General features: G+C 37.4%; 1 protein-coding gene across 1 annotated transcript in view; it reads left to right on the forward strand.

Moving 5' to 3' along the window:
* The window catches only part of NEK1 (NIMA related kinase 1), a 250,427-nt gene that overhangs the window by 88,370 nt on the left and 136,472 nt on the right, over positions 1-25,585 (forward strand). Inside the window, 6 exon segments of the mRNA XM_058309299.2 lie at positions 6,827-6,886; positions 7,130-7,189; positions 7,277-7,324; positions 7,469-7,543; positions 18,371-18,534; positions 18,615-18,746. Coding sequence (XP_058165282.1) covers positions 6,827-6,886; positions 7,130-7,189; positions 7,277-7,324; positions 7,469-7,543; positions 18,371-18,534; positions 18,615-18,746 — 539 coding nt within the window.

The following is a 25,585-nucleotide window of genomic DNA, read 5'->3' on the forward strand; positions in this document are numbered from 1 at the left end:
GATATATCCAGGGCCCTCAGGAGCCCTGCTATTCCATTGTATTTTCAATTTCATTTATTACACCTTTCATTCCCATAAGATCTGCTATTTTCCTACGTATGCTTTCAAATTCTTTGTGCTCATCCAGTATCTTCTTAATGTCCTTAATCTCTTTAGCCATCTCATTAAATTTATTAATGATATTTGTTTGAAAGGATATTTGTTTGAACATCTTAGATTAGTTGTCTCAACTTGGTTATGTCATCTGCAGGCTTATCTTGTTCCTTTAATTGGGCCATCTCTTCCTGTTTCTTGGTATGGGTTGTAATTTTTGTTGATGTTTCCACATCTAGTTTGCTAGATGTATTTATTCTGGGTGCAGTTTCTCCCTTTAGTTTAGGGATTTCTTATCTTTTCTGCCTTGCTGGTTGTGTAGTAGGAGCCAAGGATGTAGTTGGTGCTGTAAGCTATGGAGGCTGAAGCTGCCCCTGTTGCCCCAGGAATTGATGAATTTTCTCCCACCTTTCTCCTCTGTCAAGGTTAGGGACAGAGCTGTAGGCATGTATAATAATCCCAGTTGGGCACAAGACTATCTATAGTCACCTGGAGACACTGATGAAGTTTCACACCCCTTCCTCCCCTACCTTAGGCAGGGGTCGAGCTATAGTTTTGCTATGTGGTTCCAAAATGACCACATAGTTGCTCAGGTAAACTGATGTATCTCCAGACCCTCTTCCTCCCAGGAGTGGGAATGGACCCTCTGGAGTGCCCAACAATCTAATCTCTGTGGGCCAGATATGCCTGCAGTTGCTCTGAGAGGCTTAGGGAGTACTGTCCCTTCTGCCCTTTAGAGGGGGGGAACAGAACCACAAATGCTCAACAGTTCAGTCACTTTAGGCCGAGAATACCTGCCATTGCCTGGAGAGGTTGAGGAAACACCAGCCCCCTTCTGTCCTCTTAAGGCATAGGGTTGGATCCACAGGCACCCAACAGTTCTGTCCCTGTTGGCTGAAAGTACCGGCCGTGTCCAGAGAGGCTGTGGAGACACCGAAACCCTTCTATCCCATTGGAGGTTGGGCTGGATTCATAGCAATCCAATAGTCCAGGCCATGCAGGCTGAAGGTCTGCCCAAAAAGGCTGTGAAAAGACAAGCCTCCTTCTTTCCTATTGGGGGGTGAGGGTGTGTCTACAGGTACCCACCAGACCAGGCTGTGTGGGCCAAAAGCATCTGCAGTTACCCAAAGAGGCTGAACAAACACAGTCCATCTCTTGTCCTACTGGGGATGGGGGTGGAGCCACTTGTGCTCAACAGTCAGACTTGTGCAGCTCAAAACTGTTGCCCTGAGAGGTTGAGGCAACACCAGCCCCCTCCTATCCTGTGGGGGGACAGGGGTGGAGATGGGCTCAGAGGCACTCAACAAATCTGTGTGGGCTAAAAACTCCTGCCATTCCCTGGAGAGGCCGAGATGATCCAGCTCCTCACCTATTTTCTTGGGGTGTGGGGATGCAGCCCCAGCTGTCCAACTATTCATCCTCTGCCAGCGGTCTGCAGTTGCCTGGAGAACCTGGTGCAGGACGCCAGCTACTTCTCTGCTGCTTGTGGGGCTGGAGCCTAGGCTAGGGCTGCAGTCTGGTCTTGGTGGAAAGAAGCTGGTCCCTAACTTCACTGGATTTCAGTCAGCCAGGCTCCCCCTCATGCTGGGGATGGAATCAAGATGGCAGCTACCAGGCTCAGACCCTGACAGACTCTAAGATTAAACTCTAGCCAGCTGAGTCCACTAATCAGTAGCTGAGGTCAGTGGACATCTGTCTCTTCCTCCACTGTTTATGGGAAATGGAGCTTTTAATTCCGGCCACGGAATGGCTCCTGAGGCGGCTTGCGCCCCTGAAGTAGGATGCGCACCAGCCTCTGCAGCGTGGCTTGCAGCTTCCCCGAGAGGTGGTGCAAGTCCCTGCCACAGGTGGGACTGAGGTTTAGGCTAGACCTGCAATCCAACCTGGGTGGAAAGAAGCTGGTCCTTGCAAGCACTGATTTTCAGTCAGTACCGCTTCCCCTTGTGTCTGGGACGGAGTCAGACTGGTGGCCACCAGCTTCCCTCTGACCTAGGATTCTACTTCAGCCTGCCGAATCCACTAATCAGTAGCTGCACGATTCCTCTGTGCAGATGGGCAGTCTCCTCCTTCCACACTGTCAAGGATGTTGCAGGATACCCCTCTGGTCTCCTGGGTCTTCCAAAAGGTGCTTTAGGTAGTTCTGAGTGACCATCAACTGCCCTGTTTCAGGAGCTGACTCCAGGAGCTCCTTACTCTGACTATTGCTATTATTTTCTGAAGCGCTTTTTCATTTATATTCATGCAGAATATTCTGTAATTTTCTTTCCTTGTGGTATATTTACCTAGTTTTGGTTTGAGGGTGGTGTTTATCTTGTAAAATGAATTAGGGAGTATTTTGCTCCTCTTAAATATTTTGGAAGATGTTGAGCAGAATTGGTGTCAGTTGTTCCCTAAATATTTCATAAAATTCTCCTGTGAAACAATCTGGTCCTGGCTTTTTCTTGGGAGGTTTTCATTACTGATTCAATCCTTTTACTAGTTGTTTGTTGATAACTTATATTTCTTCTTGAGTCATTGCAGGTAATTTGTGTGTTTCTAGTGATTTGTCCTTTTCTTCTAGATTATCTACTTTGTTGGCATTCATACTATCTTCTTTTCTTCTTTTCTTTTTTCCAGTGTAGTTGGTTGTAATAGCCCCCTTTTCATTTCTGCTTTTTTTTTTTTTTTGTCATGTGTCCTCTCACTTTTTATCATCAGTCTAGCTAAAGATTTGTCAATTTTATTGACCGTTTCCAAGAATGACCTATGGATTCATGTGGTTGATTCTATTGTTTTTATTTTCTCTGTTACATTTCTCTCTGCTTTAATCTATTATTCTCTTCCTTATGATTACTTTGGGTTTAGTTTGCTCTTCTTTTTCCACTTATTCTGGGTTTGAGGTTAGGTCTCTCACTTGAAGGCTTTATTATTATTATTTTTTCTAGTGTAAGCTTTTAGAGAGATAACTTTGCCTCTCAGCACTGCCTTTGGTGCATGCCCTATGTTTTGGTAATGTTATATTTTTGTTTTCATTCACATCAAGATATTTTCTAATTTCACTTCTGATTTCTTCTTTATCACATTAGCTGTTTAAGAGTAAGTTGTTTATTTTCCATTACTCCCTTTATTATTAATCTAATTTTATTTCCTTTAATAAGAGAAGATACATTGTGTGATTTAAATATTTTTTAATTTATTGAGATTTGTTTTGTGGCCTTACATTTTTTTTTTAATTGATTTTGTAAAAATATTACATTAAAAAAACAATATGAGGTCCCATTCAACCCTACCACCCCCACCCTACCACTCCCCCCCCAGTAACACTCACTCCCATCATCATGATACATCCATTGCATTTGGTAAGTACATCTCTGGGCATCTCTGCACCTCATTGTGGCCTTACATTTGATCTGTCCTGGGAAATGGTCCATGTTCACCTGAGAAGATAGTCTATCCTGGAGAATGGTCCATGTTCACCTGAGAAGAATGTGTACTTTATTTTTGATGACTAATGTGTTATATATATGTCTGTTAGAGTGGTGTTCAAGTGTTGTATTTCTTATTGATCTTCTGTCTAAATGTTCTGTTCATTATTGACGTATTAACATCTTTCATTATTAATGGAGAAACATGATTTCTTCCTTCAAATCTGTCAGTATTTGCTTTATGTATTTTGGGATTCTGCAGCTAGGTGCATATATATTTACAATAGTTCCATCTTATTATTGAATTATTGCCTTCATAAATATATAATGACCACTTTTTCTTCTCTAAACTGTTTTTTTACTTAAAGTCTATCTTATCTGATGTTAATATAGGTACACCAACTCTCTTTTTGTTACTGCTTGCATGGTGTCTATTCTCCCATCCTTTCACTTTCAGCCTACTTGGATCTTCGACTTTAAGGTGAGTCTCTTGCAGACAGCATATAGTTGGGTCATGCTTTTTTATCCATTCTACCAATATTTGCCTCTTGACTAGAGAAATTAATCCATTTACATTTAAAGTCTCTACTGATAATACAGGGCTTTTCTCTGCCATTTTATTATTTAGGTTTTGTAAATCTTATACATTTTTTGTCCATTTCTTCCATTAATGTTTATTTTACATTTATTTGATTGTCTTGTACCATGTTGAGTGCCTTTATTTGATTGTCTTGTACCATGTTGAGTGCCTTCTCTTTTCTATCTGGTTATAGATGTCATATATTTTCCTTGTGGTTGCCTTGGGGTTAAAATTTAATATCCTAAATATATAACAGTCATATTTGGTTTTATACCAGCTTAACTTAAACAGCATATACTCTTTCTATAACCCCCTGTCCTCCCAACTTTCTTTTACTCATTACCACTTATATCTTTGTACATTTTTTCTTCAAACCATTGATTTATCATTGTTTTTTAAAAATGTATTTGTATTTTAACACCCGTAGGATGTAAGAAGTAGAGTTATATACCAAACTGTGTGGTACAGTAATACTGACATTTGTAATTATCCTCATGGTCACCTTTACCATAGGTCTTCATTTCTTTATGCTGCTTTGAACCACTGTCTAATGTCTTTTCCTTTCAGTCTGAAGAATGCCCTTTAGCATTGCTTGTAGGGCAGGGTTAGTGGTGGGCACCTCCCTCAGCCTTTGTTATCTGTGAATGTCTTAATCTCTCCCTCATTTTTGATAGAAGATCTTGTCGGAATAAATTTCTTTGTTGGCACTTGTATTCTGTCAGCACTTTAGGTATTACAACCTACTGACTTCTTGCTCCATGATTTCTGATGAGTAATCAGGACTTAATTTAATTGGGTTTTCCCTTGCGTGTGAAACGTTTTTCTTCTCTTGGAGCTTTCAGAATTCTCTCTTAGTCATTTGCATTCAATAGTTTGATGAGTATATGATGGGATGTATTTTTCTTCCTGTTTATCCTCTGTGGTGTTCTCTGTGATTCTTGGATGTGCATACGCAAGTTTAGGAAGTTCTCTTCATTGCTTCTTTGAGTATTCCTTCTGCCCTCTTTCTTTTCCTTCTGGGTCTGTCATAGTGCACATATTGGTGCACTTGTTGTTGACCCTGAGGTCTTATAGGCTACATTTGCTCTTTATCATGGAAAATGTTTGGGTGTTGGGAACATTGTATTTCTTGACCTGGATGGTGGATAAATTAGGTGTTTCCTTTATATTTGCTAATCTTTGGATATGTTTTATCTTCTTTTTTGTGGATGACTTTATATCAAAGATAAGAAAAAGGAGTGGGAGTGGGGCAGACAGGAGATGAATAAATAGAACTGATTGAGAATCAGAAACTGACCCAATGTGGGGGTTTGGCAATTATGGTAAATGAGGCTATTCAAATTCAAGCAAATGGGAAGAAAGGTGTATCAGCCAATAAATGCTTATGAGATAATTAGATTTTCTAGAGAAAAAAAAATTAGATTCTTAACTCTTTCCATAAACACAAATGTATTCCTAAAAATCTAAATACAAAAATGAAAATATGCTGAGTTCCAGAATGTTTTCCTAAACAAGATGGTATATGCAGGTACTATAAAGGAAAAGACTGAAAGATCTTTAAGTACATATAAATTACAAACTCTCCTGTAGTGAAAGATACAATAAAAAACAATTAAAAATGAAAGCCAATCTTTGAAAAGCATTTGCAACATTTATAATAGACACAGTTTAATTTTCCTTGATATATAAAGAGCCCCTAAACTTGAACAGCCCTAAGTTAGGTGAACAATTTTAGAATATAGAAAAAAATAAATACCTAATGAATTTTAAAAATATTTCAGCTTTTATAAGAAGTAGAAATTCAAGATAGATTGATAATAGCCAATATTTATGAGAACATGGGGAAATGGGTTCTTTAATGGGTGAATAAATTGGTACAGCCACTTGGAAAGAAGGTTTCTCACAACATTTACATTATATTTTTATCCTATAATTCCATGTCTAAAAAGCTGCCTTTCTGAAAGGCTTGCATATAGCACAAAGATGTATATACAAGGAAGTTCCTTACAGCTTATAGATTAGGAAAAAATTTGAAACAACCTACTGTCTTTAAAAATACCATTAATTATATCCATAATATTGAATATTACATGTCAAGGTACACTGTTAATAAAACTTTTTCTGTCAAATAACACATTATCATTAATTTTGTGTCAAAAGCATAAAAAGTTAAAATTTTATATATGTTGATATGCGTATTTAAATGCATAATAAAACAATGTCTGGAAGTTTACTTATGAGAATATTAACAGTGATTACCTCTAGAGGGTGAGTATAATTTTTACTTTTGTTTGAATTCTGCATAATGAACATACAGTGTATAACTAACTTTTAAAATTTTTTTCTCTTCATTGTTGAGCTTTTAAAATGAAATTATATTTTCATACTCTTAGAAAACCATTTAAAAATAAATCTACTTCTGAGCACAAAACTAATTAATGATTGGGAAAGAACCCTTTTCCCCAGTTTCTTTTTTTTTTTTTATTGACTTTGTAATAATATTACATTAAAAATATATATGTGAGGTCCCATTCAGCCCCACCCCCCACCCAGTTTCTTTAAATCTCATGTTTCCCTTGTGTTTGGCAGAGAGAAGTTCTTTAATTTTAGGGACAATATATTTTGAAGAATATTTGCAGCAGTGATGCCTTTACCTTTTTTTTTTTTTTTAAAACATTTCCATAACTTTGGAATTTTCAAATGGCACCTCAGAATCATTATCTAATTTGTAGTTTTACTTTTTATGCAGGCCCATCAGACTCTGGTGAAGAAAGTGAATCCTGGAGAAGAAAAGAAGAAAATGTTTGAGGTATAAAGACATCTGTCTGCTTATTTTAAAGCTTTGCAAAAATATTATAAAATTAGAAACTTACATGATAAAACCCCAAACCTTTCGTCCTCATTTCTTTTCAGCCAAAATGCCTCCAACTTTTTTTTTCTTTTTAAACTTCCCTAGGCATATCTCTACCATTGGTGCACTAACTTTCCTGGTGAGAATAGAAAAAGTAGGAATTATTATTGTAAAAATGTTTTTTGTTTTTTTTAATTTAAGGAAGTACCAAGAAAGAAAAGGTTGGAATTTAATGAAAAGGAAAGGAAACAAAAGGATCAGGTAGTTTTTGTTGTTATTTTTGTTTCTTTCCAATTTGTAGGTAATAGTTTTAAGAGTTCTAAGAAGTTTATCTTTAAATTGTTACAGATTAGTTTAATGAAGGATGAACAGATGAAAAGGCAAGAAAAGGAAAGGGTAAGAGGATAATCTCTTTTTCCATGGCATATTTTGCCTCACATATTTTTAAAGGAATAACTGAGTTCCATTTTATTGCTAAATATGTTTCATGTATTTTATATTTAATATTTGAAGTGGTGTTTTATTTCTTTTTCCTAAAAGTTGGAGAGAATAAATAGGGCCAGGGAACAAGGATGGAGAAATGTGCTAAGTGCTGGTGGAAGTGGTGAAGTAAAGGTAGGCATTTGTTACCAACAGTTATACTACACTTTTTTTCCTTCCAGTTTCACCTTGATCTTCAAAATGTAAATAACTGTTTAGTTTGTATGTGTATGTACAGTTAATTTTAATCTATAATTCTTCAGCATCTATTATAAATTCCTACCTTTCCAGCATGTATTTTGATACGTAACTTGTATTGAAAACTAATTACGTGACACTGTTGACATTGCTTAAAACCTTGATGGGAAGGCTATGGCTGGAGGCATATTTTAAAAGTCAAATCAAATTTGTCACATCTCTGCCTAAAGTCCTTCATATTACTCCATATAGCCTTAGAGTTTTCTTAAAACCCTTTTTAATATGGCCCCTCCTAGTATCTTTAAGCTCATCCGTTCCCTACATATACTATATGCTGTAGTCATGCTTGAACTAAAGATCATGCTTACAGTTTCCTCACTCTGTAGCTTGCTAGATCTTCATGTTTGTACCTTTGTTTGAAAAAAACCCCTCCCTTCCTTCCTCCTCACCCTTCCCTCCACCAGATAACCATTTATGTAGATAACCATTTACCTAGTTATATTAGTTGATACTACATCTCTCTCTTTTTGATGAACCCAGACTGTATAACCTTGGCAAGTTTCTTAACTTTTCAGAGCTTGGGCTTCTTCATCTTAAAAAGAAAATATGAAAAGTTTTGAGGACAGTGCCTGGAACTTGGGTAGCAAAGACTTACTCATATGTTAATTTCCTTTTCCTTTCTTTATTTTCCCAGTCTGAGTTATGTGTTTCTTCTTTTGTACCTATTGCATCCTATATGTATCTCTGACTATGGTAGGCAGAATTTTAAGATGATTCCTAAGATTCCTGACTCCTGGTATGCACACCTTGTATTAATCCCAGTCTTTTAGTGTCAGCAGAATCTATGAATATGAATTCATGATGAGTTGATAGCTCCCTTGATTAAGTTATGCCATGGCAAATGATGCTGGGCTAGTCTTGTGGATTATATTACATTATATAAGACTATCATAATAGACTAGATGCAGATAAGTTTTCAGAGATGTTCCTGTTGGCCTGGAAGAAAGCAAACATCATGTTTTGAATTGCCAGTGCTATGTGGCAAGGAAGTGTCGGTACCTTCTGCATACTAAAAGTGGTCTCTGGCCAACAACTAGTAAGAAAACGGAGGCCTTAGTCATAAAGCCTCAATGAAATGAATTTTGCTAACAACCAGTGGGCCTGACACCTTGATTTCTGCCTGGTGAGATCCTGAGCAGAGGACATAGCTAATCCATATCCAGATTCCTGAGCCAGGGAAACTGTGAGATGATAAACGTAAATTGTTTTAAACTGCTAAATTTGTGGTAATCTGTTACACACTGTCATACTTCCTTATTTTAATTTTATCATTGAATAAAGTGGTCATGAACATGCCTAAACTGTGAATTCTTCTGACTTATGCCTATTAATCTTTGTATTTAGGTATACAATAGATAGTTGTCAAATTCAATTGATTACCATTTCTTTTTTTTTTCCTCAAAAGTTGTGATTTGAACAAGAGTTTTCTTTGTTTGCTTTATCTAGATCCTGAAAGAACATTCTTATATTTATTTTATTAACCCCAATCCTCACCCACCACAGGGTTCACTGTGTTATATAATCCCATGTTTTATTAACTAGCTTTCCTTCTAGTAACATGTAGCACCCCAGATTTCTCCCATCAACCACACTCATACAGATTTCTCAGTGCTGCCATCTACACTCACATCTCACTACCATTAACTCTGTCCACTTTCAAACCACTATAATCAAACTAATTATAAATTCTGCACAGATTAAACATCAGCTCCCCATTCTCTACCCCCATTCTATCTTCTGGTAACCTGTCTTCTAGATTCTGCCTCTGTGAATTTGCTATTTATAATTAGTTCATACTGGTAAGATCATACACTATTTGTCCTTCTGTGCCTGGTTTATTTCATTCAACATAAGATACTTGTGGCCCATCCATGTTGTTGCAAGCATCAGTGGTTCATTCTTTCTTATAGCTGATAATGTTCCATCATATGTGTATGCAACATTTTGTTTATCCCATTCATCTGTTAATGGGCATTTGGGTTGCTTCCATCCTTTAGTAATTATGTATAGTGCCACTGTGAACATTGGTGTACATGTATCTGTTCATGTCCTTGCTTTTAGTTCCTCTGGGTAGTTCCTAGTAGTGGGATTGTTGGTTTATATGGCAATTCTATATTTAGCTTCCTGAAGACTGCCACAGTCTTTCGTTTAATGTCTTGTTGGATTCTATTTGCTGGTTTTTGTTAGATTTTTGCCTCTAAATTCATTAGAGAGATTGGTCTGTAATTTTCTTTTCTTTTAACATCATTGTTTGGGTGATGCTGACCTCATCGAATTAGTTTGGTAATGTTTCCTTCTCCTTAATTTTTTGGAAGAATTTGAGCAGGATTGGTATTAGTCCTTTTTGGAATACTTGGTAAAATTTATCAGTGAAGCAGTCTGGTCCTGGGCTCTTTATGGTTGGTAGGTTTTTTTTTTTAAAGATTTATTTTTTTTAATTTTTATTTAATCCGCCCCCCCCCCCCGGTTGTCTGTTCTCTGTGTTTATTTGCTGCGTCTTGTTTCTTTTGTCCACTTCTGCTGTCTACAGCGGCAGGGGAAGTGTGGGCGGCGCCATTCCTGGGCAGGCTGCACTTTCTTTTGTGCTGGGCGGCTCTCCTTATGGGTGCACTCCTTGCGCGTGGGGCTCCCCTACACGGGGGACACCTCTGCGTGGCACTGCACTCCTTACGCACATCAGCACTGCGCGTGGGCCAGCTCCACACGGGTCAAGGAGGCCCAGGGTTTGAACCGCGGACCTCCCATGTGGTAGACGGACGCCCTAACCACTGGGCCAAGTCCGTTTCCCATATGGTTGGTAGGTTTTTGATGACTGATTCAGTCTCTTTGCTTGTGATTGATCTATTGTGGCTTTCTATTTTTTCTACAATCAGTGTAGGTTGTTCATGTGTTTCTAAGAATTTAATCTAAGTTGTCTAATTTGTTTGCTTTATTTAGACATGTATATTCTCTCCTGGTTTTTAAAAAATATATATATTTGTATTAGAGAAGTTATGAACTTACAAAACAGTCTTGCCCAATGTGCGGAATTCCCAGCATCCCTCCACCAACACATTACATTGTTGTGGAACATTTGGTACAGATTATGAGAGAATATCGTCAGACTGTTACTACTAACTGTGGTCTATAGCTTAAGTTTGGTATATTTTTTCCATACCTTTCTATTATTAACAGTCCCTTCTTTGACATTAATGCAGGACTATTACAATAATACTGTTAACAATAGTTAATAAATTACATTAATTGTATTTTTTTCTCATGCATCTCCATATTCTTACCACCGTGTAATAGTAATGTTCATATGTTCTAGTTTATAGTAGATCATTTTTGTATTTATACTGTTAATCAGAATCTTCATCCATTTATAAACCAGCTGTGCTAGTTATACTCACTATAATGTGTTACCATCAACTCTATCCATTTCCACACTTTTGCAGTCAAGCTAATTAAATAAGTGGCATACATTAGCATAATACCCCTTCTCAGCCCTCATCTTATCTCCTGGTAACTTATTCTCTAGGTTCTAACTCTGTTTTTCTCCCTTATTCATATTAGTGAGACCTTACAGTATTTGTCCTTTTGTGTCTGGCTTATTTCACTCAGTGTAATATGTCTTCAAGGTTTACCCATGTTATTCTTTATGTCCCAATTTTATTTCTTCTTACAGCAGCAATATTCCATTTTATGAATACACCGTATTTTATTTATCCATTCATCAGCTGATAGACACTTGAGTTGTTTCCATCTTTTTGGCAGTTGTGAATAATGCCACAATGAACATCCGTGTTCAAATGTCTGTTCATGTCACCAGTTTCAGTTCTTCTGGATATATTCCTAGTAATGGGATTGCTGGATCATATGGCAGTTCTATATTTAGCTTCCTGAGGAACTGCCAGACTGTCTTCTGCAGAGGCTGCACCATTTTACATTCCCACCAATGGGGAAGGTGTTCCAATTTCTCCACATCCTCTCCAGCACTTACTGTTCTCTTACTGTTTTTCAAAATATGGCCATTCTGTGAGGTGTGAGATGATATCTCATTGTAGTTTTGATTTGCATTTCCATAATAGCTAGTGATATTGAACATTTTTTTCATGAGCTTTTTTGCCATTTATATTTCCTCTTTGGAGAAATACTGTTTAACTCTTTTGCCCATTTATTAATTGGATGGCTTGCTCTTTTATTGTTGATTTTTATGACCTTTTTATATAGCATGGAAATCAAACCCTTATGGGATATGTGGTTTCCAAATATTTTCTCCCATTGTTTGGGCTGCCTTTTCACCTTCTTGACAAACTCCTTTGATTCACAAAAGTGTTTAAGTTTGAGGAATTCCCATTTATCCATTTTTTCTTTTGTTGCTCATGCTTTTGGTTTAAGGTTTAAGAATCTACCAGAGGGGACTTAGATCCCATGGGGCAAATGGATGGAACTGTCTTGCTTGCTTTGGAGATACTGTCTGTTCTTTGGGATGGGCGTTGTCCAACATCATCCTTTTGTTAGTTGTCCTGGGTGGTTCTGATGAACTGGAGAGTAAATGTTGGCTACAACTCTCCTGAGATTCAAGGCTCACCCACCATGTGAACAGCCGGAAGATTTATTATCTGGGACACATATTTAATGGGTATACTGCTAATTATAGGTTTCAAATAAAAGGGGCATAATAACCATGTGTAGAAAAAATATAAATGAGTCAGACCAGGCATTACCATCCCCAAGTCCTCAAGACTGAGGAAAGAATAAACATAAGGGGGGAATGCAACTATGGACTAATGTAGACTTATTATTATTTAGTAGTGGAAGGACTTGTAACACCGATATAAGGGCAGTGGTCATCACTAGTTCTGAGAGTAGGAGAGGGAAGAATTAAGTGTAACCTGGGACATTTTGAGACATTGGAATTGTTCTGCTTGACATTGCAATGATGGATACAGGCCATTATACATTTTGTCAAAACCTATAAAATTATGCAGTATAAAGTATAAACCATAATGCAAACTATAGACCATGGTTAGTAACAGTGCTTTAATATGTGTTCATCAGTTGTAACAAATGTACCACACTAATGAAAGATGTTAATGGGGAAAAGTGTGAGAGGAGGAGGGGGTGGGTGTATGGGAATCCCTATATTTTTGCTGTAAAATTCATGTACTCTAAAGTTTCTTTTTTTAAAAAAAGTGCCCACCTCCTCCCACAAGGTTTTGATGATGTTTCCCTACATTTTCTTTTAGGAGTTTCATGGTTTTGGCTTTTATTTTTAAGTGTTTAATCTATTTTGAGTTAATTTTTGTATGATATGTGAGATAGGGGTCCTGTTTCTTTCTTTTGGATATAGATATCCAGTTTTCCCAGCACCATTTGTTGAATAGACTGCTGTGTCCCAGGTAGATGGAGCCTTGTCAGAAATCACTTGACTATAGATATGAGGGTCTGCTTCTGGGCAATCATTTGGTCTATATGTCTGTTTTTATACCAGTCCCTTGTTTTTGCCACTGTAGCTAGGTAATATGATTTAAAGTCTGGAAAGGAGATCCTCCAACTTTATTCTTCCTTTTTAAGATTTTTCTGGCTATTTGGGGCCCTTTACCCTTCCAAATAAATTTGATAATTAGCTTTTTCATTTTTTGGTAAGAGGCTGTTGGAATTTTTATTGGGATTGCATTGAGTTTGTGTACCAAAATGGGTAGAATTTACATCTTAATGATACTTAGTTTTCCAATCCATGAACACTGAATATTCTTCCATTTATTTAGGTATTCTCTGATCTCTTTGGAATTGCATTGTGGTTTTCTGAATACAAGTGCTTTATGTCCTTGGTTAAGTTTATTCCTAAATATTTTGATAACTTTTTTTTAAAAGGCTTATTTATTTATTTATTTCTCCCCATCCCCCTTGTTATCTGCTCTCTGTGCCCATTCGCTGTGTATTCTTCTGTATCTGCTTGTCTTCTCTTTAGGCAGCACTGGAAACAGATCCTGAGACCTTCTGGAGTGGGAGAGAGGTGCTCAGTCTCTTGTGCCACCTTAACTCCCTGGTCTGCTACAACTCTTAATGTTTCTCCTCTGTGACTCCTTTTATTGCGTCATCTTGCTGCACCAGCTCTCCGCATGGGCCAGCACTCGTCTCGGGCCAGCTCGCCACGCATGCCAGCACTCTGCATGGGACAGTTCACCGCTTGGGCCAGCTTGCCTTCACCAGAAGGCCCTGGGAATCGAAGCCTGGACCTTCCACTTGGTAGATGGCAACCCAATTGCTTGAGCCACATCTGCTTCCCAATATTTGATTATTTTAGTTGCTATTGTAAATGGAATTTTTTTCCTGGCTTCCTCCTTAGATTGCTCATTGCTAGTGTGTAGAAATGCTATGGACTTTTGCATATTAATCTTTATCCTGCTATTCTGCTGAACTTGTTTATAAAAGTTTTAGTAGCCTTGCAGATTTTTTGGGACTTCCTAGGTATAGGATTGTATCTTTTGCAAATAGTGAAAGTTTTACTTCTTCCTTTCCTATTTGGTTGCCTTTTTTTAAAATTTTGTTTTTAGCTTTTAAAAATTTACTTATTTAATTAGAGAAGCTGTGTGCTTATAAAACAATAATGCATAATGTGCATGGTTCCCATACATCACCCCTCCACCAACATCCCACATTATTTTGCAACATTTGTTACAGATTTGGGAAGAACATGATCAGACTGTTACAACTAATAATGGTCCATAGACGTACACTTGGTATATTTTTTTCCCATATACCCTCTATTATTAACACTATGTGTTAGTATTGTACATTTGTTATAATTCATGAGAGAGTGCTCTCATATTTGTAGTGTTAACTAGAATCCATCTTCTACCACATGGTGCACTGTGTTATACAGTCCCATGCCTTGTACATTTTCTCCAAAGTGTACACTCAGTGGCTCTCACTTTTATCACAGAGTTATGCAGTCATTGCCCTAGTAAACTTTTGAATATTTTCCTTAGTCCAAAAGAAAAAATTCCAAATTATCGTTGTTTTTTTTTTTTAAGATTTATTTATTTATTTATCTCCCCTTTCCCCCCCCTCCAATTGTCTGCTCTCTCTCTCCATTCACTGTGTGTTCTTCTGTGACCGCTTCTATCCTTCTCAGCAGCACTGGGAATCTGTGTTTCTTTTTGTTGCTTCATCTTGTGTCAGCTCTCCATGTGTGCAGCACAATTCTTGGGCAGGCTGCACTTTCTTTTGCACTGGGTGGCTCTCCTTACGGGGCACACTCCTTGCGCGTGGGGCTCCCCTACACGAGGACACCCATGTGTGGCAGGGCACTCCTTGCGTGCATCAGCACTACACATGGGCCAGCTCCACACGGGTCAAGGAGACCCAGGGTTTGAACCGCGAACCTCCCATGTGGTAGGCAGATGCCCTATCCATTGGGCCAAGTCCGCTTCCCAAAAATTCCAAATTATTGACCCTTAGTGTTGACATGGTACCTTCCTTGACATTGATGCAAGCATATTACAATATTGCTGTTAACTATAGTCCATATGTTGCATTACTTATATTTTTCCCATGCATCACTGTATTCTTACCGCCTTGTAATAGTGATGTACATTTGTTCTAGTTCATAGAAGATGATCTTGTGTTTGTATTACTAACCACAATCATCATCCATCTCTGGGTTCATTATGTTATTCAGTTCCTAGATTGTTCTCTAGGTTTCTTTTCCATTGTCAATTTTCAAAAATTTTATAATACATATATGTCTTTTTAAAAATTTTTATTTTATTTTCAAAGAAGTTTTAGATTATGTAAATGTTATATAAAAAAATATAGTGGATTCCCATAAACCCATACTCTCCCCCTCCCAGACCTTCCCCAATTAATATCTTTCATTAATGTGGTACATTTATTATAATTCATGAACACATATTGAAGCATTGCTACTAACCATGGTCTATAGTATACACTATACACTATACAGTATACACTTTAGTTTATCCTTGCACTGCATAATTTTATAGGTTTTATCAGAATGTATAATGGCACGTATCTGTAATTGCAATTTTTGTACAATTGTTAAGGACTTGAGGTTCAGTATAATGTAAATCAGAATAAGGAACTCCCCCAAATGAAGGAATGAATATATTATATGCTGCTAAGTCAAAGACATTATTATTCACAATATAAATAACCAAATGTCTTTGATTATTTAATAGCTACCAAATTTGGAACTTTTTTGTTTTATCCCTTTTTGATGTATCTCACATGAACATGTATTTTCCAAAAAAATTATGATGTAGTCCACATATGTAATTTGATTAAATGGTAAACATAATATGTAAGAGGTATATTTGTTGTTTGCAAATATATTAAAATACTATTCAGTAATAAAAAGGAATAATGTATTTATGCATACAGCAATATGTATTAATCTAAAAAAAAACACGTTATACTGAGTGAAACAAGCAGATATAAGTGAACATTGTTTGACAGAAAGCAGATGAGTGATTGCTGGGGTCAGAGTGTGTAGACTGCAGTAGGGCATGAGAAAACTACTTTGGGGTGATAGAATTGTTTTGATTGTGGTGGTGGTTACATGAATGTATGTATTTGTCAGAGCTTATTAACGTATTTATAATTGGTGAATTTTTTTGTATGAAAATTACACATCAATAAAGTTTATTTTTAAAAGCTGGTATTTCTTCAATATTCTTTTTTTTCTTATAAGTGTTTTTTTTTTCAACAAGTGCTTTGCAGTAATGACTGTGTTGACTTCAATTTTGGAGTGTAGTAGTACGGTAAGGATTAACTATTTGGTTTAATTGAAGCCAACACAGAACTTGTTGCTTTGTTGTTTTTTTTTTCAGTGATAAATAAAATAAAATTCTTCAGTATTCTAATAGCATTTTCAACATTATTTTGAGTATAAACTTCTTCAGAGATGTTTGCATCTTGCTGTTTTTGCCTAAGAGATATATTAGTACTCTGACATTCACATTAAGATTAGTTAGCATCAGACTAAATTCAGAGTTTAACCATTTTCAAAGAAATGTTGACCACCTTTCATAAGAATTCGCTTCTTATTTTTGACTTGGGATACACATTTCAAGATGTGTGTGAGCACCCTCTTGATGGAGCTTCCTGCCTTATTTTTCATAATCCTTAGTTCTAGCAACTTTCATCTCTTTCTATATATTTGAATATCTTTTATCATTAATCTGTATTTATCTTCCAGTAACTTTGCTAAAAATCATGGTTTCTTATAAAATGATGCTTAATATGTCAGGTGGAAACAAATTTTATCTAATTGGATAATACTCAGTTTCTTTTTACTTTCATGTGGTTCTAATATTTTTCTGTGTCTTTTGTTAGCCACATTTTTTTCACCACCTGGAAGCTCTTCCTCCTTTAGTATCAGAATTCTGGCTTCTTTATCATCATTTTACATGCAAACAACGGGTCTTTTAATCATATCAATGTGCTTGTCTTATTTTCCATGCTGCTTGACCTCTACTTTGGAGGTTGTTTTTCCTTCTTAATGAAATTTTTCTACAGTGACTTACTCAATATTATACACTTTTTATTTACTTTTAACTCTTATCCTTTTCTGACATCTATGTTTTCGAACTATGGGTTTTTCATGTTGTTAAGTTCTTGTATCTTTGTAGTTCTGTCTATATATCTTTGCCTTTATCCTTTGTCACTTCTGCATGGTATTGAATTATCATCATCTTAAAAACTGTTCCGGTATACTACCCCTACTAGAAAGTTTGTAAATGCTTTCTGTTCTTGTTTATTATATAAACTCAAACCCCCAGATCTGATAATCTTTAGCTATACCAATGTTTTATGGCCAAGTTTAATGTTCTCTCTTTGCCTCCCTTCTAATCATTTTTAAAAATTTATTTTATCCTTTCATAATTCCTTCCTCCCTCTACTGCCAACACCCAAATATATGTTTATTGCTTATTTTTACTGTAATATCTCAGCTCATATTTAATCTCTCTTTGTTAAATTACTTCCAAGGCCAGATTTAGCACTATCTTTCTCCAGGATTATCTTTTGGGGGGTGAGGGGCGATTACTTCTGATAATTTTTTCCCATCTTGTGTACTTGTTCAGTACCTTTTACTTTGTGTTCTTCATTGTCATTCATTTACTACAGTCTTGAAACGTTCTGGTTTTGTGCTTTGTTTTACAACTTGATTTTAAAGTACTTAAGGATAGATGTGATATTTTGCTTCTTTAATTACTCATAGGATATGCTTCAGTGGTGTTTGTGCTTTAATATCTGCTTGATGAAGGAGTTGGGGTGTAATAAATCCCATATTTAAATGTTTTTGTTAAATATATTTTTGAATATTATTTAAAAAGACTCTGTTTTACTTAGAAATCATACATATTTAAACTGATTAGAATGGAATCACATGAAGTGTATATTTAAGAAGCTTGTTTAGATTTGGACTGATTAGTGACATTTTACTATTTTTGTTTGTCACATTAAATTATGCTTTAGTAGTAGCAGCAAAGTGTCCTACTTTTTGATTGTTAATGGATATAACATAGTAGGAAAACAGTTTGATTTAGACTGTATATTTATTAAAAATACTCAGGTTAGGTAATGCTTTTTAAAAGTCTTGAACTTTCCTTTTTTTTCTTTTGTGGAAAGTACAAGTCTTTTAGGCCTTATAAGATAAATACATGATGTGATAGCTCTTTGTTTAATTTCTAGGCTCCCATTTTTGGCACTGGAGGGGCATTGGTTCCATCATCCTTTTCTCCTCGGGGACCATATGAACATTACCATGCTATTTTTGATCAAATGCAGCAACAAAGAACAGAAGATAATGAAGCTAAATGGAAAGGAGAAATACATGGTCGAAGGCTTCCAGAAAGGTATGTCTATGTTCTGCAGGAGTTATTCATGCTTTGCTTCAGAGAAAGTAATGAAAGTCACTGTGCATATTTATCTACAGAGGAATTCCACCTGGAATACGTCCAGGATTTCCTAATGGGGCTGCAGGTCATCATCATTTCCCCGATGCTGGTGCTTTTAGAAAAACTTTGAAAAGATTGAAGGCCGTGTCTAAACAAGCCAATACAAACAGGTTGGACTGTAAAAATCCATGAATTCATCCTTGTGTGTACTTTTGTCTCATAGCATGTGTAATTTAGTACCTATACTTGTGGATGTTTCTCCATTGATTATATGTAGAATATTTTGCCTTCTGGATGCAGTAATTTTCCAGGTGCACATTTGGCACATAATGATACTGTGGCAATCATGTAGCTCTTCAATTCACCTGAATTCTGAAGCTTATTTGTATGTCGTAGGCTGATTATAATATTTATAGGAACATGTGATAACTTGCAATCAACATGTAGTTGTAATTATTTCATTCTTCCTTTAAATAAACCAGAATATAAATTTAAATTGAATCACACTTTATGCAGAATTCCCAAGCATGTCTTTTTGTCTTCGTTTTCTTCATCACTTAGAATCTCACATTTCTTTGTTGTCTTAGCATGTTTTCTAGTCACAGTCATCTCTGATTTATAGCTCTCTATGATCCTGTTGAGCAGAGCTTTCCTTTTTTCACATCAAATTAATATAAAAATGGTAACTGTCAATAGTGTTAATTGGCATTGTTCTTTTTCTTTAACATGCAATGTGTTTTCTTAGACATTCTCATTTCTTGTTTTAAAAACATTATGGCAATTTAAGGAGGAACAGATAGTATTTAGTGAAAATTTAGGTACATCACCTTTTCCATGTGATTTTTTTTTTAAACAAATCAATTTTATTGATACATATAAAGCATAAATCCATCCAAAGTGTACAATCATTGGTATTCGTTATAATCACAGCTGTGCATTCATTACTTCAGTCATTTTAGAGCATTTTCATTATCCCAATAATAATAATAAATAAACAAAAAAACCTTGTCACCGCTCAATATTTCTGTGATTCCACTGCCATACATAGCTGCTATTCTTTGTCCTTTTCTCTGGTTTATTTGTATTTGTATTTTTTAAAAATGGTGTTAAATATGCAGTATTACCTGTTAGTATTTTACATGATGTTTCACTATGTTATACAATCCCACATTATATTTTTTAGCTTTCCTTCTAGTAATATACATGACCTTAGACTTAGCACTGTCATACTCATATAATAGCCCTGCTAGTTACAAACATTATGATGTGTTTTCACTGTTTCTATTCATTTCCAAAGACTTACAAACAACATTTTTACCCATTCTGCATAGATTAACCCTCAGCCTTCCATTCTCTATCCTCATTCTATTTTCTGGTGACCTGTATTCTAATTATTAACTCTGTGAGTTTACACAATATATTTAGTTCATAATAGCACACTCATACAGTTTTTGTCCTTTTGTGCCTGGCTTGCCTCACTCAACCTAATTTCCTCCAGGTTCATCCATATTATCATATGCTTCACGACTTCATTTCTTCTTACAGTATTCCATCAGGTGTATATACCACAGTTTCTTTACCCATTTATTGGTTGATGGACACCTGGGTTGTTTCCATCTTTTGACAATCATGAATAATGTTTCTATGAACATCAGTGTGCAGATGTTTGTTTGTGTCTCTGCTCTCAGCTCATTGGGTATATACCTAGTAATGGTATTGCTCGTCATATGGCAAGTCTATATTCAACTTCCTTAGGAACTGCCGAACAGTCTTCCACAGTGGCTGTACCATTCTAATTTCCCACCAACAGTGAATAAGCTTTCCTATCTCTCCACATCCTCTCCAACACCACACAGTTCTCTGACATTTTAATAGTGGCCTTTCTGATATGTGTGAAATGATATCTCATTGTGGCTTTGATTTGCATTTCCCTAATTGCTAGTGATGTTGAACATTTTTTCATGTTTTTTTTCGCCATTTGTATTTCTTCTTTGGACAAGTGTCTACTCAGGTCTTTTGCCTATTTTTAAATTGGGTCTTTTTTTTTAACTTCCATTTTCTACATTGTTTTAATTGAACATTTTTCCTTTTAGAGTGCTAAAAAAGAAAATAACTTCTCTATTATTAAGCAAATATAAATATCTTTCTCAATGCATTTCGTTTTCCTCTTTTGTCTTTTTATTGTTGAGTTGTAGCATCTCTTTATATATCATGGATATTAAACCATTATTGGATATGTGATTGCCAAATATTTTCTCCCATTGAGTCGGCTGCCTTTTCACCCTTTTGACAAAGTCCTTTGAGGTGCAAAAATGTTTAATTTTGATGTGTTCCCATTTATTTAGATTTTCTTTTGTTGCTTGTGCTTTGGGTATAAGGTTTAAGAAACTACCATCTCCCATAAGATCTTGAAGATGTTTTCCTGCATTTTATTTTAGAAGTTTTATGGTTGTCCTTCCTGTCTCTAATAACGGCATTGCTTTTAAAGTCTGTTTCATCTGATGTAAGGATAGCCTCCTCCATTTTTTTTTTTTGGTTACTGCATGTGTGGACTATCTTTTTCCAGCCTTTCACTTTTAATCTGTTTGTATCCTTAGATCTAAAGTGCGACTTTTGTAGTCATCATATAGATGGTTCATATTTTGTTATCCATTCCACTAGACTGTTTCTTTTGATTGGGGAGTTTATTCCATTAATATTCAATGTTATTACTGTAAAGGCAATTTTTCACTCATTTTGACCTCTGGGTTTTATCTGTCATATCTTATTTTCACCACTTTTTAAAATATTTTATTACTTTTACTGCTAAAATTTTCATTTCTAGAGCTACTTCCAAGCCTCTCTCTCCTGTCTTTTCAGGCCATAGCACACCTTTAATATTCCCTGCAAAGCTGGTTTCTTAGTTACAGACTCTCTAAGTTTCTGTTTATATGTGAATATTCTAAACTTGTCCTTGTTTTGAAAGATATTTTTGCTGGATATAAGGTTCTTGGCTGGCAGTTTTTATCTTTCAGTGCTGTCAGTATATCATATCACCGCCTTCTTGCCTCCACAGTTTCTGATGAGAAATCAGCACTTCATCTTATTGGACATCCCTTGTATGTGATGAAATCTTTTTTCTCTTGTTGGTCTCAGGATTCTCTATCTTTGGCACTTGGCATTCTAATTAGTATGTGTCTTGGAATGCTCAGATTATTTGGATGGGAGTAAGTTGTGCTACTTGGACATGGATATCTGTCCTTCAGTAGGGTTGGGAAATTTTCTGTGATTAATTCTTCAAATAGTCCTTCTGCCCCTTTTCTCTTCTCTTTTGGGCACTCATGACACATATGTTTGCATGACTCTTGATGCAATTTAGTTCCCTGAGACCCTGTTCAATTTTTTCCATTCTTTTCTTTTGTATGTTTGCTTTCAAAGCCATGTGTTCAAGCTCATTGATCCTTTCTTTTGCCTATTCAAATCTGCTGTTATATGCCTAGAGTGTATGTTTAATTTCATTTATTGTGCCTTTCATTCCCATAGTATTCTTTTTCTATGTATGCTTTCAAACTCTTCTTTGTATTCACTCAGTCTTTTTTTATTTTAAAGATTCATTTTTTATTTTTCTCCCCTTCCCTGTCCCCCCCAGGTGTCTGCTCTCTCTGTCCATTTGCTGTGTGTTCTTCTGTGTTTTCTTGTATTCTTGTCAGTGGCACCAGGAATCTGTGTCTCTTTTTCTGTTGTGTCATCTTGCTATGTCAGCTCTCCATGAGTGTGGCGCCACTCCTGGGCAGGTTGCACTTTTTTTGTGCTGGGCGGCTCTCCTTATGGGGGGCACTTCTTGCACATGGGGTTCCCCTATGCAGGGGACACCCCTGTGTGGCACAGCACTTTTTGTGCACATCAGCACTGCATATGGGCCAGCTCATCACACAGGTCAGGAGGCCCTGGGTTTGAACCCTGGACCTCCCATGTGGTAGGCAGATGCTCTATCTGTTGAACCAAATCTGCTTCCCTCAGTCTCTTCTTAATACCCTTAATCTCTTTAGCCATCTCATTGAATTTATTAAGGAGATCTGTTTGAACATCCAAGACTAGTTGTCTCAACTCCTTTATGTCATCTGGGGGCTTACTGAATACCCATATCTTCCTATTTCTTGGTATGAATTGAATTTTTTTGTTGGTGTCTTAGCATCTGATTTACTAGATGTACTTACGTTCTGCAGTTTCTCTCTGTAGCCTAGGACTGTTTTGTTTGATTGGATTTGTGCTATAGCTATCTTTGATACCTGCTTCAACTTAATTTGGAATTTTATAGTGGCTCATAAATTAGCTAATCTGAAACTTTTCAGCTCCTTTTCATCTTTTTCTTGTGCTCATTCCCTTGTTGGTTGCATAGTAGGACACAGGGATGCAGCTGTAAGCCATTGAGGATGAAATTGCCAACATTGCCCCAGGAAATGATGATGCTTCTCCCATCTTTCTCCTCTTCCATGGGTAGGGACAGCGCCATAACTATGTACTGTAAACCAAGCTGTGTAGGTCAAGACCATCTGTATTTGCCCAGAGAGACTGATTAAGCTCCATACCCCTTCCTCCCCTGCCTGGGGCAGGGATGGAGCTGTAGGTGTGGGCAGCAAACTAAGCTGTGTGGGTCAAAATTGACCGTCCTTGCCTTGGTAGACTGAAGAAGCACTGGCCCCCCTCCTCCCCTGCCTGGGACAGGGATGGAACCTCATGGGTGCCCAAAAATCTCTACTGTGCAGGCTGGAAGTGACTAGAGTTGCACGGAGAGGGTGAAGGAGCACCTTCCCTCCTTCTGCCCTCTGAAGGGCAGAGATGGAGCTTCTGGTATGCCCACTTATCTAGGCCATGAGGGTTGAAAGTTTCTGCAGTTGCCCAGAGAGGCTGAGGGAGCACTATCCTCCTCTTCCCTCTTGGGGCAGGGATGGAGCCACAGATGGGTCCAACAATCTAGTCCACATGGACCAAAAGTGGCTTCAATTGTCCAAAGAGGCTGAGGGAACACTGTCTGTCTTCCTGCCCTGTCAGGAGTGCGGATGGAGCCAGATATGTAACCATCAGTCTAGTCCACATAGACTGAAAGCAGATACAGTTGTGCTGAGAGGCTGAGGAAGCACTGTCCCTTCTGCACTTTCAGGGAGTGCCCAATAGTCTAGTCTGAAAGCACCTGCAGTTCCCTGGAGAGGTTGAGGAAATACCACCCCCACCTATTGTCCTACCGGGTATGGGGATGGAGCCACTGGTGTGCAGCAATCCAGTACTTGTAGCCCAAAAGTGCCTGCAGTTGCTGGAGGTGCTATGGAAACACTGTCCACTCTTATCCTATTGCGAGGCAGGATGGCGTGACAGGTGCCCAAAAATCTAGTCCATGCAGGCTGAAAGTGATGACAGTTGCCTGGAGAAGCTGGTGCAGGTTCCATCATCTTCCTCCCTGCTGGAGGTAGGGCTGGATCCTAGGCTAGGGCTGCTCTCTGAACTGGGTGGAAAGAATCTGGTCCCCACCATCACGGTGATTTGCAATCAGCTCCACTTCCCCTCATGCCAGGAGTGAGTAAAGACAGTGAAAATCAAACTCTTATTGGATAAGTGTTTCCAAATATTTTCACCTATTGAGTTGGCTGCCTTTTCATCCTTTTTATGTCAAAAGTCCTTTGAAGTGCAAAAGTGTTTAATTTTGAGGAGGTCCCACTTATCTGTGTTTTATTTTGTTGCCCGTGCTTTGGATGTAAGGTCCACAAAACCACCACCTACAACAAGGTCTTCAAGATGTTTCCCTATATTTTCTTTTAGTAGTTTTATGGTCCTGGCTTTTATATTTATGTCTTTGATCCATTTTGAATTGATTCTTCTATAGGAAGTGAGGTAGAAGTCCTCTTTCATTCTTTTGGTTATGGATATCAAGTTTTCCCAACACCATTTGTTGAAGACATTTGACATTGTGAGTAGTATGTGTCTTGAAGTAGGTCTGTTTGCATTTATTCTGATTAGAATATACTGCATTACTTAGACATGTAAGTTCATTTCTTTCATGAGAGTAGGGAAATTTTCAGCTATTACTTCCTCAAATACTCTTTCTCCCCCTTTTCCCTTCTCTTCTTCTGGAACTTCCATGATACATATATTGTGTTTCATTTTATCATTCAACTCCCTGAGCCCATGCTTCCCCTTCCCCTCCTTTCCCCTCCCCCTCCCCCCCCCCCACTCCAGTTGTCTGTTCTCTGTGTCTATTTGCTGTGTCTTCTTTGTCCGCTTCTGTTGTTGTCAGCGGCACAGGAATCTGTGTTTCTTTTGGTTGCATCATCTTGTTTTGTCAGCTTTCCGTGTGGACGGCGCCATTCCTGGGCAAGCTGCACTTTCTTTCGCTCTGGGCAGCTCTCCTTACAGGGCGCACTCCTTGTGCGTGGGGCTCCCCTACATGGGAACACCCCTCATGGCACGGCACTCCTTGCGCACATCAGCAGTGGGCGTGGGCTAGCTCCACATGGGTCAAGGAGGCCCGGGGTTTGAACCGCAGACCTCCCATGTGGCAGATGGATGCCCTAACCACTGGGCCAAGTCCGCCGCCTCTAGTGTGTTCTTGATATCCCGCTTGTTCTGTCTTTCGTTCCCATGAGCTCTGTTACTATTCTCATCAGGTTTTCAAATTCTTTATGTTCACTCAGTGTGTTCTTGATGTCCTTTATCTCTAGCCATATTGTCTTTCAACTCATTAACTTGATTTTGGAAATTTGTGTGTATCTTGATGATTAGTTGTTTCAAATCTTGTGTCTCTTCTGGAGATTTGAGGTATTCATTTCCTTAGGCCATTTCTTCTGTTTTCTTAGTAGGGTGTGTAATTTTTTGCTGATGTCTAGGCATCTGTTTAGGATGGTGAGTTTATTTTAGATGCTCAATTGATCTCTCTTTCATAGGGATTTAGTGGTGGGAGGATGTGTCTTACTACTGTTCTTTGATTCTTGGTTCAGCCTGTTCTGGGTCTTTATGATTGTTCCTGTCAGTTGCTCAG

The sequence above is a fragment of the Dasypus novemcinctus genome, chromosome 1 (genome assembly GCF_030445035.2).
Source record: "Dasypus novemcinctus isolate mDasNov1 chromosome 1, mDasNov1.1.hap2, whole genome shotgun sequence".
Classification (NCBI taxonomy): Eukaryota; Metazoa; Chordata; class Mammalia; order Cingulata; family Dasypodidae; genus Dasypus; species Dasypus novemcinctus.